Source organism: Salvelinus namaycush, chromosome 3, assembly GCF_016432855.1.
Source record: "Salvelinus namaycush isolate Seneca chromosome 3, SaNama_1.0, whole genome shotgun sequence".
Lineage (NCBI taxonomy): Eukaryota > Metazoa > Chordata > Actinopteri > Salmoniformes > Salmonidae > Salvelinus > Salvelinus namaycush.
In genome coordinates, this window is record NC_052309.1 from 923,028 (window position 1) to 939,601 (window position 16,574).

Below are 16,574 nucleotides of genomic sequence, written 5' to 3' on the forward strand. Positions count from 1 at the left end.
GGTCTGAGGGTTACTACAGTTGTTACCTGTTATTACGTGTTGATGTCTTGGTGGGGGTTGTGTTGTTACCTGTTATTACGTGTTGATGTCTTGGTGGGGGTTGTGTTTGGTCTGAGGGTTACTACAGTTGTTACCTGTTATTACGTGTTGATGTCTCGGTGGGGGTTGTGTTGTTACCTGTTATTATGTGTTGATGTCTTGGTGGGGGTTGTGTTGTTACCTGTTATTACGTGTTGATGTCTCGGTGGGGGTTGTGTTGTTACCTGTTATTACGTGTTGATGTCTTGGTGGGGGTTGTGTTGTTACCTGTTATTACGTGTTGATGTCTTGGTGGGGGTTGTGTTTGGTCTGAGGGTTATTACAGTTGTTACCTGTTATTACGTGTTGATGTCTCGGTGGGGGTTGTGTTACCTGTTATTACGTGTTGATGTCTTGGTGGGGGTTGTGTTTGGTCTGAGGGTTATTACAGTTGTTACCTGTTATTACGTGTTGATGTCTTGGTGGGGGTTGTGTTTGGTCTGAGGGTTATTACAGTTGTTACCTGTTATTATGTGTTGATGTCTTGGTGGGGGTTGTGTTGTTACCTGTTATTACGTGTTGATGTCTTGGTGGGGGTTGTGTTTGGTCTGAGGGTTATTACAGTTGTTACCTGTTATTACGTGTTGATGTCTTGGTGGGGGTTGTGTTTGGTCTGAGGGTTATTACAGTTGTTACCTGTTATTACGTGTTGATGTCTTGGTGGGGGTTGTGTTTGGTCTGAGGGTTACTACAGTTGTTACCTGTTATTATGTGTTGATGTCTTGGTGGGGGTTGTGTTGTTACCTGTTATTACGTGTTGATGTCTTGGTGGGGGTTGTGTTTGGTCTGAGGGTTACTACAGTTGTTACCTGTTATTATGTGTTGATGTCTTGGTGGGGGTTGTGTTGTTACCTGTTATTACGTGTTGATGTCTTGGTGGGGGTTGTGTTTGGTCTGAGGGTTACTACAGTTGTTACCTGTTATTATGTGTTGATGTCTCGGTAGGGGTTGTGTTGTTACCTGTTATTACGTGTTGATGTCTTGGTGGGGGTTGTGTTTGGTCTGAGGGTTATTACAGTTGTTACCTGTTATTACGTGTTGATGTCTCGGTGGGGGTTGTGTTTGGTCTGAGGGTTATTACAGTTGTTTCCTGTTATTACGCTGTGTGTTTCTGTCAGTGTTTCACTGTGACATCTGAGCCCTGTGTCATATTGAGTGGCACGCACACACACACACACACACACACACACACACACACACACACACACACACACACACACACACACACACACACACACACACACACACACCAGGAGTGTCCCCGGCCACAGCCGTTTCCCATTACACCCCATTTCCTCTCAATCACAGAGGATCCCCTCTGATTGGTTGGCCTGATTACTGCCGTATGCTGAGGGCCAGTGGGGATGAAGTGAAGGGGGGGTAGGGTAAATATGGACAGGTAGGGCCTCAGATCTCCTACTCTGAGATGTTCTATGGAAAAGGGCTCAGAGGATCAGTCAGATCTGATACATATACAGGGCCCAGAGTTTTACCGGTTCAGACCACATATACAGGGCCCAGAGTTTTACCAGTTCAGACCACATGGTCAGGAACACCTTCTGGCTCCAGTTACATAGTCTGCTGTAACTCTTGGCTCCTGTGATATAGTCAGAGAAAGTTTGAATCCTAAGCAACCTGCATACACATTGTTTGAAGTACAATAGACCAACATGGCTACTGTAGTAGGTCAAAGCTGTGTGCTGGAACACCTTGGTAGAGCATGGATGGAGTAGGCATTGTGGTGCTCATGTGAATTTCCTATCTTTTTTGGCTTCAAACCAATCCCCCTACTTCTCACTTAAAACATTTTTTTGGTTTTTAATACACTCCAAGGAAAGTTTATTAGGTACACCCATCTAGTACCGGGTCGGAACTCCCTTTGCCTCCAGAACAGCCTGAATTCTTTGGGGAATGTGAACATTGCTCAATTGGTATCAAGGGACTTAACATGTGCCAGGAAAACATTCCCCACACCATTACATCCCCGCCACCAGCCTGTACCGTTGACACCAGGCAGGGTGGGGCCATGGACTCATGCTGCTTACGCAAACTCCTGACTCTGCCATCAGCATGACGCAACAGGAACCAGGGTTTGTTGGCCAGGCCATGTTTTTCCACTCCTCAATTGTCCAGTATTGGTGATCACGTCCCCACTGGAGCTGCTTCTTCTTGTTTTCAGCTGATAGGAGTGGAACCCGGTGTGGATGTCTGCTGCAATAGCCCATCCGTGACAAGGACCGATGAGTTGTACTGCCGTTATTATTGTACTGCGCAGTGAAAAGCCCAGGAGGCCGGACGTTTCTGAGATACTGGAACTGGTGCGCGCCTTGCACCGATGATCATACCACGCTCAAAGTCGCTTAGGCCACTGGTTTTGCCCACTGAATGCCTTGATGTCTGCCTGTTTTATACAGCAAGCCACGGCCACGTGACTCATTGGCTGTAGGAGCGAACCCTTTTTGTGAACGGAGTGTTATACCTAATAAACTGTCCAGTGAGTATTGGTGTCTGCTGAAATGAAATCGTCATTCATTTCATGGACTATGGGAAGTTATTTCAATATTTTATAGGTGTTCACTGTAATCATGATTGGCTACTACAAATACCAGGAGAATGCTGTGTTGCACTGGTTAAGACCATGCTAACATTTTCTGGTGTTGTTCAGTTCCATATGCCTGTCATGATTTAGAAGAGTAAGAAAGGGACCAATCAGTGTGGGCTTCTGATTCAAATCTAAAGATCTGTCAATATTGTTTTGTGGCGTTGATTAAAGTACTTCTGTGTCATTTTCCAAGTAACGCCAATACGCATCTTTCCTCTCCTCTGTTTTCTAGGACAAAAAGCTGCGAGTCTTTGACCCAAGAGCCCAGCTGACACCTGTTCAGGTAAGTCACTCTACTGGACTCCACATCTCCCCTAACCCACAAGAACTAACCAGAACCAGCATTCATTGCCATCCATCCAGTGAATGTATGCTGCTTGACAGAGCTCATAGAATGAATGGGTAGATTAACAGTGAACAGGGGTGATACATTCTGTATGACTGTGACCTGCAGTTGGAGTAGGACCTGGCTCTCTGTGACTTTGTCCTGGAGGTCAGCGGAGGTCAGCCTGCCGGACCAGGTATCAGAGGGTTAAAGCGTGTTACTCTGTGTGTCTCTGTCTAACACTTCACTAGATGGAGAACCTCCGGCACGGTCAGTTCTCCTTCTCTGTGTTGATTTATAATGGCCGACCTCCTTACCCTTCCCTCTGGAAGCTGCCCTGTCAGTCTGTAGGCCTAGCCCCACGCTGTGGTGGGATGGTGTAGGGTGAACTTGCCCCTACATGCTGGTCTTTGGTCAGTTGTGCATTTTCCCCACTTATGGTTAAGATTAGGATTGGTTGAGGGGAAGTTGATCCCAGATCTGTACCTAGGGGAAACTTCACCGCAGAGAGGGGTGAGATGTCCTAGTCCCACTGAAAAACATGGTGGCTTTGGCCCAAAGCTCTCACCCCTGTCCGTTCTCCCTGATTTATCTAAGTATTGATTCATTAGAACTGTACACAAGCTGGTTACCCGTGGGAACCAAGGGAAACATCATGAATGGTGTTGTAGGAGTTGGTGTGACCTTGAACCTCTGTGACCACTGGTTACTTCCTTACTGGGATTTATCGGAGTTGTTGACGATGGCAACCCAGTCCCAGCTTTTGGCCAATCAACCCTGAGCAAGGCAGTTAACCCACTGTTCCCCGGGCGCGGGAGACGTGGATGTCGATTAAGGCAGCCCCCTCGCACCTCTGATTCAGAAGGGTTGAGTTATGTGGAAGACACATTTCAGTTGAAAGCATTCAGTTGTACTACTGACTAGGTATCCCCCTTTCCTTTGCTTTCCAATGGTACTTCATCACAACCAGCAGGAATGAGGAGGAAGGAATGAGGACTTGAGGCAGGAATGAGGACTTGAGTGGAATTGAGGAGGGGGCACACACACACACACACACACACACACACACACACACACACACACACAGGAGGGTTTGCAACATTGAGAAATTATTCTCTCACATTTTGGCAGCATACATCAAGAGGACGTCCCAGAGAGATGTCATTAGTGTTATAGTCCCTGTGTTAGTCTCCCTCTGTCATCTGTAAACAGAGAGATTTCATTAGTGATATAGTCCCTGTGTTAGTCTCCCTCTGTCATCTGTAAACAGAGAGATTTCGTTAGTGATATAGTCCCTGTGTTAGTCTCCCTCTGTCATCTGTAAACAGAGAGATTTCATTAGTGATATAGTCCCTGTGTTAGTCTCCCTCTGTCATCTGTAAACAGAGACCGGCCAGAAAAACAATACGTGCTCTAGCCAGCAGATTAAATATTACACACCGCTCAGCGCCCACCGCTCAGGTGTAAATACCTGGAGGACGGCTCACTGCCATAGAGGGTGTGTGTGTGTGTGTGTGTGTGTGGGGGGTGGGGGGGGGGGGGTGTGACACCTTTGTAAAAGGATTACTGTTTCAGAGGCCTCTGTGCCGACTGATGTCAGGTGCCCTGTCAGAAAAGAAGTTGAGAAAAGATACATATGGATTATTCTGTACGTGGCCTTGGGCTTTGTGTACATGAGTCTCTCTGTGTGTGTGTGTGTGTGTCATTTTTACTGTGAGCGTGTTTGCTGAATCAATGTGAGAGAGGATAACTGGCTCCAGTCCAGGTGTTTGAACCCTCCAGTACAATATTTACCTCAGGTGTGTCAATCTGTCAGACACTGGAGAACCTTTCTGACTACACCTCCAGCTCTTCAACAACAGGACAGCACCCCCATGGACTATTACTTCAGTATGTGGATGTGTTTGGCAATGGGACCATTGTTAGAAATGAACTGCTACTCAAATGACTCACAATTATTTAGGTCTCTCGATGCGTTTGGATAAAGAACATTGTGAAACCGAAGTAAAACCTGCTGGAATGTTTTCAGTTTGCTCATTTAAGGGTTCTTGCTCATTAGCTTGGATCGGAGTAAGACTTTGTGAAGGGTCCACATGTCTGGAACTCAGGACCCAGAGCTTCGGACACACACACACACACACACACACACACACACACACACACACACACACACACACACACACACACACACACACACACACACACACTTACACACTCATATTCATCAAGAGGACCTGCTAAGTGTACTATAGTTAAACCAGAAAGCCCCAGCACCATCATCTCAGCCCCCTTGACAGGTTTCAGATGTCTCTCTGGAGAACGTGAGAAGGAGTGCCACTCCCAATAACACCATGCTGGGTGGTAGAGTAGACATTAACGAGCAGAGCAGTGGTTCATCCTAACATCCTAACACACAGCTGCTGTTCCAAATGGCACCCTATTCTCTTTATAGTGCACTACTTCTGACCAGGGCCCATAGTGCTCAGGTCAAAAGTAGTGCAATATGTAGGAGAAAGAGGGGGCCATTTGGGACAGACAAACACAATGAGGCTGGTAATTGGACCGGATCGAGGGTGTATACATGGGTCTCAGAGTACTGTTAAACACAGCATTACACACAGCATTACATTTCGGTTAACACTGGGGATCTGACAGACATTCGCTGCATCACAATGACATCTGGGGGAAACCAACGGCGGTTTGGTTTTAGATGTCTTTATGATGTCTTTGTGATGCCCCCAGATGTCTTTATGATGTCTTTGTGATGCCCCCAGATGTCTTTATGATGTCTTTGTGATGCCCCCAGATGTCTTTATGATGTCTTTGTGATGCCCCCAGATGTCTTTATGATGCCCCCAGATGTCTTTATGATGTCTTTGTGATGCCCCCAGATGTCTTTATGATGCCCCCAGATGTCTTTGTGATATCTTTGATGCCCCCAGATGTCTTTGTGATATCTTTGATGCCCCCAGATGTCTTTGTGATATCTTTGATGCCCCCAGATGTCTTTGTGATATCTTTGATGCCCCCAGATGTCTTTGTGATGCCCCCAGATGTCTTTGTGATGCCCCCAGATGTCTTTGTGATGCCCCCAGATGTCTTTGTGATATCTTTGATGCCCCCAGATGTCTTTGTGATGCCCCCAGATGTCTTTATGATGTCTCTGTGATGCCCCCAGATGTCTTTGTGATGCCCCCAGATGTCTTTGTGATGCCCCCAGATGTCTTTGTGATGTCTTTGTGATGCCCCCAGATTGATTGTTTGTTTATGTCAAACTTAAAGGGGCACTGATATTAACAGTTTTGATATTTTAAATGAATGATACTCATTGGTTATTGAAGGATATCCCTTATGAATGCTGTCCATAGCTCCATCTATGATTTTAAGTGGTAACATTTCTCCAGACCCATCTCTGAGGTTTTTATCAAATCAAGTGGTGGGGCTCCTGTTTTGTTGTTTTTAAATGATTGAGTGGGTCTTTAAGATGCATTCCATTAGGGTATCTGGTGTCTGCCCCCACAATGCATTGTAACAACTCTGTTTGTTCTATCATGATTTGATGGAAGCGAATTGCCGGCGAGGCCACAATATAAACAGTACCGGTCTCAAAACGGTCTCAACTTTTCCTCAGGGTATGTTGCTAACCTCATAGATAACTATGTTTTTTTTCTTCATGTGAGACTGAGCCATTGTTTCCTCATCAACCGAGGCCACAGAACACTGCACCACAATCCTCTTTCGGAGGAAAGCCGCCCTGGTTCAAACGCTTTCAAATCAAATTGTCATATGCGGCGAATACAACAGATGTAGACTTTACCATGAGATGCTTACTTAAGAGCCCTTTCCCAACAATGCAAAGTAAAAAAAGTGTTTTCCATTTGCTAATTTTCAAACACAAATAACAATAACGAGGCTTTATACAAATATTTGCTCTAGTCCGCCTGGAGTGCAAAATGGGTTTGGTTTATACTTTTGGGACTAGTCTATTGGCCCATTAAGCCAGACAAGCTCAACCTAGCACATAATCTAGTATTTGAAATGATTTCCAGTAGTATTTGAACCCAGGTCTGGAGGAAAGCTGGTAACTATTAGAGGGAGTATCTCCTCTAAAGGAGGTGAGAAGTGATGAAGTGTTTTGACTTCACTAAACAAATCATGTCATCGTTCAGCAGGCGTTCAGTGCAGCAGTACCATCCAGGGCGATATCTTGGAGCGTGTCCTGATTCCACCCCCAGCCAAACCTGGGTGAAGTGGTTGTTAGAGGAGTTTGCTTGCTAAAGCACTGTTGACCGGGCTAGCTTTCATTCAGTACAGTACCATCCAGGGACATATGGAGCACATTTTTGACGTGTCCTGTTCAAGCCTAGCCTGGACGCCAAACCTGTTGCTATGTTCATTTGGCATGACAATGACCATATGAGTTTGCAAGATGGCACAAACAGATCTGGGACCAGGCTAGTTCCACCGTAGCCGAGATGCCAAACTTGGGTGTGCTTTAGCCTACTCTTTCTATAGCCTTAACCTTCGTTACGGCAGTTGGTTTGCTAAAGCATAACCATATGGGGCAACCATGCTACATGTAGCTTCCACCCAGCTTGTAGCTACAGTATACCACCATCTCTCTGGTTCCCACTATGGCCAAGCTGCCAAGTCAAAATGTGCTTTATCGGGAAAATGTATGAAATCGAGAATGTGTGTTTTGCTCTTAATTTAGGGGTAGGTTTAGGCATAAGGTTCTGGTTAAGGTTAGGATGGACATGATTATGTTCCCTTATAGGCAGGTGGAGTAAATATATAGACAGTAATTGTAGCTGTGATTTTTTTGCTTTATTTACGGGGAAAGAGAGCTTGCTGGGTAATTTAGGCTTTGGACAGGAAGAGCCGTATTCCACACGCGCAAGCATGCACACATAGTGTACATTTAGATAGCTGGCACAGGTTGTGTGTGTGTGTGTGTGTGTGTGTGTGTGTGTGTGTGTGTGTGTGTGTGTGTGTGTGTGTGTGTGTGTGTGTGTGTGTGTGTGTGTGTGTGTTGTCGTTCTCAGAATCTCTCACAGCTGAAACGTGTCGTTTTGATCTTAGGATGTTTTCCACTTAGTCCCTTTCAGACAATATTTGTGAACTCAGTGCGGTTTGATAATTTTTTTGTGCAGTGTGAAGACTCCAAAGGAACTCAGACCCCTCAAAGAGCCTCGAAGAGAACCGAACTGAGACCATCTCGAGACGTGGTCTGAGTTGTCATTATTCTCGCACCACACACTAGATCAGGGCTTCCCAAACTCGCTCCTGTAGGCTAACAGAGATCATAAGCTGTGTATTTGATTGTGGGGGTTTGAATGGTGTGAGAAGACCACAACATATTTGGTGAGAATCACCTAAATCAATTCTAGCTATTATTTAAGGGGCAGTAGCCTGCATTGGGTGTACAATTTACAATTACAGCATGATTTAATCTGCAGTTATTCTTCTGCTATTAATTCTGTTACCGATAATATTTTCATGTTAATTGTATCGTCTGATTGCATTCATGAGACATAATAATTGTAATCTATTAGCTTCCAAAATGTAAGTCCGATAACATGTTCTGATTTAAATGGCTTGTCCTGCAGTTTGTAAAAAAAGTGTATTGAGTGAATGTTGGAAATTGATCTTGGTTCCCTTCTACACATAGCAATGTGAATCCAAAGAGGACTGAGTCACTTTAAAGAGGACTGAGATTGGTTCTTTTAAAGAGGATTCTATGTGAAAACACGCTTATTTTACATTTGACTACCTTTCAGTGCTTGTTACTGTCCCTTTTTTCTGGTTTTCTTATAGAAACACCTGATATGTATCTGTCTCTCCCCACGGCTCTGTACTTTCCCTAATCATCCCCAAAATGTCCGTCTAGTCTCCCTTCCTACAGGCATCTACTGACCTCCCTAGCGAGGCCTCTTCCCTGCCCATACTTAGTTACAAGGTTTGGTGTGGTGCACGTGCCTGTGTTTGTCCCATCCGTGTGTGTGTTGGAATTACAGAGCTGAAAATACTCCTCATACTTTTGGGCCAGAGCTGGCTGCAGATTCGGAGGCTGTGGTCCCTGGCAGGGAAGAGGAGAGAGGGAGACAGGAAAGGGAATGGTTTCTCTGGATTCTTGGAGGCCAGATTCCTCCATTTGGGCTTCTGCTGCTTTTGGTGAAATTAGAGAGGGCCTGGAATGGGTTTTGGAGGAGAGGGCAGGGCAAAGGTGTGAAAACACACCAGCCAACTGCATTACTGAGACCGGACACTCCCCAATCTCTACCCTCTCTCCCCTGTTACTTTAAACATACAGGCTGTGTGTGTGTGTGTGTGTGTGTGTGTGTGTGTGTGTGTGTGTGTGTGTGTGTGTGTGTGTGTGTGTGTGTGTGTGTGTGTGTGTGTGTGTGTGTGTGTGTGTGTGTGTGTGTGTGTGTGTGTGTGTGTGTGTGTGTGTGTGTGTGTGACTGCTCAGAATCTTATTTTTCATTATAGGAGAGGTGTGTGTGTGCGCATGTGGATCTCATGGTCATTCAGACTCACATTTGTCGTTACAGGATGTCCAAACTAGCAGTGGGCACGTTGGGCTAGCTTCCAGGCAGTGTGGACTCTGGCAGCCATGACAATGAGGCTCTGTGGCTGACTGCTGCAAGAGTAACTTATACAGTATTATTGTTTTGGGCCAGAGGGAAGAGCTGTGAAATAGAAGAGGTGGGGTAGAGGGAGGGAGGGAGGGAGGGAAGGACGAGAGCAAAAACAGAGAGGCAGAGAGACCTAGAGGCTAACCAACAGATTTCACCACTGGTTTTGTCCTCCTTCCGTTGTTGTTGTCACTTGATTATGATGTATTTTGGTATTTGGTATTTTATTAGGATCCCCATTAGCTGTCCATCCCTGACCATCCTCGAAAGCAGCAGCTACTCTTCCTGGGGTCAACACAAAACATGAGACATGAACATACAGAACATTCATAGACAAGAACAGCTCCATGACAGAACTACATAGCCTACATTTTAATACATACACACAAACTATCTAGGTCAAACAGGGGAGAGGTGTTGCTTTATCTGTTTGTTGAAACCTGGTTTGCTGTTCATTTGAACAGTATGAGATGGAATGGAGTTCCATGCAATAATGTCTCTGTATAATACTCTAAGCTTTCTTGAATTTGTTCTGGATTTGGGGACTGTGAAAATACCCCTGGTGGCATGTCTGGTGGGGTAAGTGTGTGTGTCAGAGCTGTGTGTAAGTTGACTATGCAAACAATTTGGGATTTTCAACACATTTGTTTCTTATAAAATAAGAAGTGATGCAGTCAGTCTCTCCTCCACTCTTAGCAAGCGAGACTGGCATGCATAGTATTTATATTAGCTCTCTAATTACAATGAAGAGCAAGACGTGCCGCTCTGTTCTGGGCCAGCTGCAGGTTAACTAGGTCCTTCTTTGCAGCACTTGACCATATGACTGGACAATATTCAAGATAAGACGAAACTAGAGCCTGCTGGACTTGCTTTTGGGAGTGTGGTGTCTATATGAATCTATATGTTTTGACCATGAAAGTTTACAATCTAGGGTAACACCAAGTCATTTAGTCTCCTCAACTTGTTCAACAGCCACACCATTCATTACCTAATTCAGCTGAGGTCTAGAGCTCAGGGAATGATTTGTACCAAATACAATGCTCTTCGTTTTAGAGATGTTCAGGACCAGTTTATTACTGGCCACCCATTCCAATACTCACTGCAACTCTCTTGTTAAGGGTTTCAGTGACTTCATTAGCTGTGGTTGCTGATATGTATATGGTTGAATCATCAGCATACATGGACACACCGGCTTTGTTTAATGCTTATGGTAGGTCATTGGTAAAAATAGAACTAGTAAAGGGCCTAGAGAGCTGCCGTGTGGTACACCACACTTTACATGTTTGACATTAAAGAAAACCCTCTGATTTCTATGAGTTATATAGCTCTGAATCCATGATATGGCACAGGTTGAAAAGCCATAAAACATCAGTTTTCTCAACAAGAGGTTATGGTGAATAATATCAAAGGCTGCACTAGGATCTAACAATACAGTTCCCACAGTCTTCTTATTATCAATTTATTTCAACCAATCATCAGTATTTTGTGTCAGTGCAGTACATGTTGAGTGCCCTTTTCTATAAGTATACTGAAAATCTGTTGTTAATTTGTTTACCGAGAACTAGCATTGTATTTGGTCAAACACAATTTTTTCCCAACAGTTTGCTAAGAGCTAGCAACAAGCTGATAGGTCTGCTGTTAGAACCAGTAAACACCACTTTACTTCTCTTGGGTAGCGGAATGACTTTGGCTTCCTTCCAGGCCTGAGGACAAATAATTTCCTTTAGGCTCAGATTAAAGATATGACAGATAGGAGTGGCTATAGAGTCAGCTACCATCCTCAGTAGCTTGTCATTATTGATCAATAACTATCATTTTTCCAATTCTTTTTTTTTTTTTCAATTATTATCTATGAGCCTATAATCCAGAAAGGAAAAAACTGAGGTCAAAGTTGTTGTTGAGGAGAAGCCCATATCTGGGTAGGTAGACTGTGATAGTTCAGCCAGGACATGTTTACAACAGGGATGGAAGAGGACTTGTTGTTGAGGAGAAGCCCATATCTGGGTAGGTAGACTGTGATAGTTCAGCCAGGACATGTTTACAACAGGGATGGAAGAGGACTTGTTGTTGAGGAGAAGCCCATATCTGGGTAGGTAGACTGTGATAGTTCAGCCATGACATGTTTACAACAGGGATGGAAGAGGACTTGTTGTTGAGGAGAAGCCCATATCTGGGTAGGTAGACTGTGATAGTTCAGCCATGACATGTTTACAACAGGGATGGAAGAGGACTTGTTGTTGAGGAGAAGCCCATATCTGGGTAGGTAGACTGTGATAGTTCAGCCAGGACATGTTTACAACAGGGAGTAGGTAGACTGTGATAGTTCAGCCATGACATGTTTACAACAGGGATGGAAGAGGACTTGTTGTTGAGGAGAAGCCCATATCTGGGTAGGTAGACTGTGATAGTTCAGCCATGACATGTTTACAACAGGGATGGAAGAGGACTTGTTGTTGAGGAGAAGCCCATATCTGGGTAGGTAGACTGTGATAGTTCAGCCATGACATGTTTACAACAGGGATGGAAGAGGACTTGCTGTTGGAAACGCACCCACACGTTTACAACGGGAGAAGAGGAATCAGTCTTGGACACACAGTCCACTTATTAAAACCTGTTTGTTTTCAGACAAAGTTCACAGTTAACACGGTTGCTATAGTAACCATCTAGCCAGTTCTGAATTGAAATGTAACAGCGATGGCCCAAGTCCAGTGGACAGCGTGACTGGGTGTATTAAAAACCACGGTTAGAAACCTGGTTAGATTGATTCCTTGTGTAATGGGGAATGTGTGTCAGCTCTGAGTACGTTGACAGTTTCTTGGATAGTTCACATTCTGTACTTTATGGAGGTTGTATTTCACAATGTTGACGTGATGCCACATGATGTGCTGCTGTTAGACGTTCTCTGACCCCAAACACTTTTTATTCTCAAGGAAGTATCAACATCTCATTCTTTGGCAGCGCTGAAAGACGGTTTGTGTGAGAATACATTATTTGGATGAAGAAAAAAGGGAAAACCTGTTAAGTAATTTAGACCTTTTAAGGAATCAGAAACCTCTAAAGAACCTGAACTATAACAATTATAATGCTATTCAAATTAACATGGATGAGTGTGTGTGCGCATTTGCGTGCGTGCGTGTGTGTACCATTGTTTTATTGCACTCATAACCTGGACTCAGATCTGTTTATGCTGCCATGGGAGTTGGCTTGTGCTGCACTAACAGATCTGGGACCAGGCTACCGCGCTCGTCCTGAAGAGTGAAATCTAAAGAGATGCACATCTGCAATCTGAACTAGTACCTGTGACCTTTATGATTGATGCTCCCGACCCTGCACCTCACCTTCCTCTTCCCTCCGTGTAATCCTATATGACATGGTTTATACTGACGTTTTAAACAATCTGAACTAGTACCTGTGACCTTTATGATTGATGCTCCCGACCCTGCACCTCACCTTCCTCTTCCCTCCTATATGACATGGTTTATACTGACGTTTTAAAAATTTTGGACCAAAAAGCACATCTTATTTTGTGAGGTCACCGTTTGAGCGTTTGGAGCATTTAGTTTTAATGCGTGTGCAGTCATAACTCATAACTAGCTGTCCCCCTCTGCCCTGTCTCTCTCTCTCTCTTTCCATGCCCATTGTTGCCCCCTTGCCACTCACTCACTCAATTCAATTCAAGGGGCTTTATTGGCATGGGAAACATATTTTAACATTGCCAAAGCAAGTGAAGTAGATAATATACAAAAGTGAAATATACAATAAAAGTAAACAGTAAACATTACACTCACAAAAGTTCCAAAGGAGTAAAGACATTTCAAAGTCATATTATGTCTATATACAGTGTTGTAACGATGTGCAAATAGTGAAAGTACAAAAGGGAAAATAAATTAACATAAATATGGGTTATATTTACAATGGTGTTTGTTCTTTACTGGTTGCCCTTTTCTTGTGACAACAGGTCACAAATATTGCTGCTGTGATGGCACACTGTGGTATTTCACCCAGTAGATATGGGAGTTTATCAAAATCGGGTTTGTTTTCTAATTCTTTGTGGATCTGTGTAATCTGAGGGAAATATGTGTCTCTAATATGGTCATACATTTGGCAGGAGGTTAGGAAGTGCAGCTCAGTTTCCACCTCACTTTGTAGGCAGTGTGCACTTAGCCTGTCTTCTCTTGAGAGCCAGGTCTGCCTACGGTGGGCTTTCTCAATAGCAAGGCTATGCTCACTGAGTCTACATAGTAAAAGCTTTCCTTAAGTTTGGGTGGGTCACAGTGGTCAGGTATTCTGCCACTGTGTACTCTCTGTTCAGGGCCAAATAGTATTCTAGTTTGCTCAGTTTTTTTTGTTAATTCTTTCCAATGTGTTTTGGTTGGGTCTAATAGTGTTTCTATCCTGGGGGTCTGTTTGTTTGTGAACAGAGCCAGGACCAGCTTGCTTAGGGGACTCTTCTCCAGGTTAATCTCTTTGTAGGTGATGGCTTTGAAATGGAAGGTTTGGCAATCGCTTCCTATTAGGTGGTTGTAGAATTTAACGTCTCTTTTCTGGATTTTGATAATTAGCGGATATCGGCCTAATTCTGCTCTGCATGCATTTGGTGTTTTACGTTGTACACTGAGGATATTTTTGCAGAATTCTGCATGCAGAGTTTGGTGTTTGTCCCATTTTGTGAATTCTTGGTTGGTGAGCGGACCCCAGATCTCACAACCATAAAGAGCAATGGGTTATAGGTGTACCTACCATAGGAGTCCCCTCGAAGCCTACCATTGACTATGTACATACCTAGCGTGCGACAGAGCTGCAGGAGTTGTGACCTGTTTTTGTTGGTTATGTTGTCATACTTGTGCCTAGGGGGGCATATGGGGGAGGGAATGCTGTCACCTCCAGGCAGGTGTTTGTTCCCATGTGTGCTGAGGGTGTCCGGTTCTGGCATTTAGGTTGGCACAGGCTAGTACATGTCCCTGGGCCTGGAAATGATTGATTTCCCCCTCCAGGATGGAGAAGCTGTCTTCATTCAAGTAGGGAGGTATAGGTAGCACACAGGAGGACATTTGTCTCTGTTAAGATCATTTCCTTTTGAATTTCTAGCCAAATGTAAAATGTTCCTGTTTTGATTAATTTAATAGAGTGAGTTAGGTCTGCTCTGTACCAAATTAGCATACCCCCTGAGTCCCTTCCCTGTTTCACACCTGGCAGTTTGGTGGATGGGACTACCAGCTCTCTGTAACCGAGAGGGCAACCAGTGGTTCCGTCTCCTTTATGCCATGTTTCTTGTAGGATGACAATGTCTGTATTTCCAATTTCTTTGAAGTCCAGGTTCCTGCTCTTTAGGCCGAAGGCAGATGACCTCAGGCCGTGGATATTCCAGGATGAGATAGTGAAGGCTTTGTGTTCCATAAAGTGTCCAATGTTGTTGGTCGTGTGGTTTGGCCTCAGGCCTGTAAGTGTGAGCAGGGCCTGCTAATGGCTACCGGCTAACTCTACCCAGATGTTGCCCCATTCATTCTCCCTCCATCCCTTTTAGCCTGCCTACTGTAGCTCCCTGTATTACTGCCTGGGCTGGCAGTAATACAAACAGCACCCTATTCCCTATATAGTGCACTGCTTTTGACCGAGGCCCGTACTCTGGTGAAAAGTAGTGCACTATATAGGGAATAGGGTGCCATTTGGGACAGTCTTGCCTACTGCCTCTCCTCCAGTGTCAGTTCTGGTTTTACTGTCCTAAATATTTCCTGCACAGAGTCATATAATAACATCATATGGTTATTCCATTCATCCCTGTGCTGAAGCCGGTTATTATTCAAGTGTTAATTCATCTAGATTCTATGACAGGGTCCTTCCCCTCCAGTCTGTTGGAGTGCATTTCTTATGTGGAATTAAATAGAGAATGTTCACTACTGTGCTTTGTGTGCAGGACATTTTGGAGAGTTTGGGAAGTTAGGCTTGTTCATTTTCTGAGAGAGTTGTTTTTGTTTGTTTGTTTCTATGAGATCATGACGTGTGGGTGTGTTTCTATGAGATTGTGTTTGTGTGTCAGTGTATTTGCAGGGAGGTGAGCTAATCAGCTAATGATTATGGAAGGATCCTGGTCCCAACAGAGAGGAGCTCTGTTAGAGGGGAAGGTGACAGAATGGAGTGCAGTGGGTTGGCTCCAGGATGGGAGTCTGGCTCGGGCTTCAGGAGAGGGTTGAAGAGGTTCCAGCTGGTTAAGCTAATGAACAGAGGTGTGTGTGTGTGTGTTTCAGTGAGCTTATGCTGGTGAAGTGTTCTTTTTGAGGAGTGAGGCAAGGGTGTGTGTGTGTGTGTGTGTGTGTGTGTGTGTGTGTGTGTGTGTGTGTGTGTGTGTGTGTGTGTGTGTGTGTGTGTGTGTGTGTGTGAGCCAGCTGGCACAGAAAGACGGAGAGAGCTCTCGCAGCTCGATTCTGACTGCAACATGTGTGTGTTGTTTGGGAGCGGAGGGCTCATTAATGCGCTTGCAGCCTCGGGACCGTCAGTTTCCAGCTAATTAAGCCTAGCGCACAACACGTGGGCGACACCTGGAGCCAAGATGGCAGAGCCACACTGAGCCATGCTTTCCTGGGTTGGGTCTGAAATTAGAGCCCTTTTCCTGGATGGGGAATAGGTTGCCGTTTAGGGGGGATGAGGTGGATGGGTGTGATTCTTCTGTAGTAAGAGCTCAGCTCACTTGGGCTGTTGTTGTTTTGGAGGGAATTTGTTTCTTGTCATTATGTCTTAATAATGTGGTATTGTGTGTGTTGAAGATCACCTCACGTCAACATTATCCTCCGTTTCTGTGATTTAACCACATTCTACATAATTTGTCTCCCTGAATGTGTTCTTGATACATATGTATTACCTTTTTAAAGTCATTGCTTCATCCTTCATATCCAAACTACAGATCATGATGCTGTTCTACTACACTGCTCAAAAA

At 44.6% G+C, this 16,574-nt stretch overlaps 1 protein-coding gene across 1 annotated transcript in view; it reads left to right on the forward strand.

Annotated features, from left to right (window-relative positions):
- LOC120044168 (coronin-7-like) overlaps positions 1–16,574 on the forward strand; it is a 69,114-nt gene that overhangs the window by 20,841 nt on the left and 31,699 nt on the right. The window contains exon 7 of the mRNA XM_038988753.1: positions 2,913–2,963. Within this exon, the coding sequence (XP_038844681.1) occupies positions 2,913–2,963 (51 nt within the window). The remainder of the gene's footprint in view (positions 1–2,912; positions 2,964–16,574) is intronic.